The sequence below is a fragment of the Microtus ochrogaster genome, unplaced genomic scaffold (assembly GCF_000317375.1).
Source record: "Microtus ochrogaster isolate Prairie Vole_2 unplaced genomic scaffold, MicOch1.0 UNK44, whole genome shotgun sequence".
Taxonomy (NCBI): domain Eukaryota; kingdom Metazoa; phylum Chordata; class Mammalia; order Rodentia; family Cricetidae; genus Microtus; species Microtus ochrogaster.
The window spans coordinates 1,252,770-1,254,225 of record NW_004949142.1 but is presented as its reverse complement, the minus strand read 5'-3'; the positions used below and the strand labels follow the sequence as shown (position 1 = coordinate 1,254,225).

The 1,456-nt window shown below is 40.9% G+C and overlaps 1 protein-coding gene across 1 annotated transcript in view; it reads right to left on the bottom strand.

Annotated features, from left to right (window-relative positions):
- LOC101997321 (leucine-rich repeat-containing protein 37A3-like) overlaps positions 1-862 on the bottom strand; it is a 9,527-nt gene extending 8,665 nt beyond the window's left edge. The window contains 2 exon segments of the mRNA XM_026790183.1: positions 540-614; positions 789-862. Coding sequence (XP_026645984.1) covers positions 540-614; positions 789-862 — 149 coding nt within the window.
- Between the last annotated feature and the right edge of the window lie 594 nt (positions 863-1,456).

The following is a 1,456-nucleotide window of genomic DNA, read 5'->3' as shown; positions in this document are numbered from 1 at the left end:
GTACAAACATTCAGGAGGGATCCTTAGGGAGGGGACAAATGGTCGGTATCAGTTCTGTAATAGTGGTTAGGGAACTAACTATGAAAGCTTCACTAAACTATGCATTTGAATTAATTTCATGAGCATTATATCTCAATACCTCAGACTCAATAAATAAGGCAAATCTCAAAAGAATTTCAAATACAAGAAATTATAAAGAAAGCTAGGGCTGACAAGAAGGCTCAGCAGAAAGTTCCCTGTCATGCAAACAACTTTGATCCCTGGAACCCACAGTGTAAGAAGAGAGCCATCTCAGAAAGCTGTCCTCTGACTTCCATACTCACACTCATGCCTGCACACACACAGGCACACACTCACTCTTGCACAGACACATCTGTACACACATATGCAGGCATGCACACACATCTGCACACACACACATACATGCACACACACATGTCTGCACACACACACGCATGTCTGCAAACACATGCGTTCACACACATACACATTAACATTTTTAAACCTAAGTAAACTCATCCTAAGAAAGTAAACCTTACAGATGCTCCAGCTCCAGGGTCATCATAAGGATGTTCTCAAGCGCTGTCAGTGGCACGTGTGTTTTCCCCAGGTCTCTGAAGGAGAGATTTCATGAGGAACCATTTTCATCACAAGCGGTCACTTATGCTCTGGCTTTCCTATAAAAGCATCTGCTTTAGGAATTTATTCTTGGGCTTGGAGAGACGGCTCAGAGGTTAAGAGCATGCACTGCTCATGCAGAGGATCTGAATTCATTCTCCAGCACCCACGTTGGGCAGCTCAGAGTCACATGGAACTCCATCTCCAGAGCCGCTGCCACCCTCTTTTGGCCTCTCCCACACATGTGGGCATATTAGCATACACACACATACAGTTAAACATAACTAAACGTAACATCTATTGCCATAGAAGATTATTTCATAGAGCTCTTTTCAAAGGAAATTAAAGTCTTCCTGGAATTCAATGAAAATAAAGAAACAACATACTCAAACTTTTGGGACACTATGAAAGCAGTCCTAAGAGGAAAGTTCATAGCACCAAGTGCCCATTTAAAGAAAACAGAGAAAGCACACATTGGAGACTTAACAGCCCACCTGAAAGCTCTAGAAAAAAAGGAAGCAGACTCACCTAGGAGGAGTAGAAGACTGGAAATAATCAAACTGAGCGCTGAAGTCAACAAAATAGAAACACAGAAAACAATACAAAGAACCAATGAAACAAAAAGGTGGTTCCTGGAGAAAATCAACAAGACTGACAAACCCCTATCTAAACTAATCAAATGGCAGAGAGAGAATTTGCAAATTAATAAGATCAGAAATGAAAAGGGGGACATAACCACAGACACAGAGGAAATTCAGAGAATCAATAGATCTTACTACAAAAGCCACAAAACTGGAAAATGTAAAGGAAATGGACACTTTTTTAGATAAATACCATA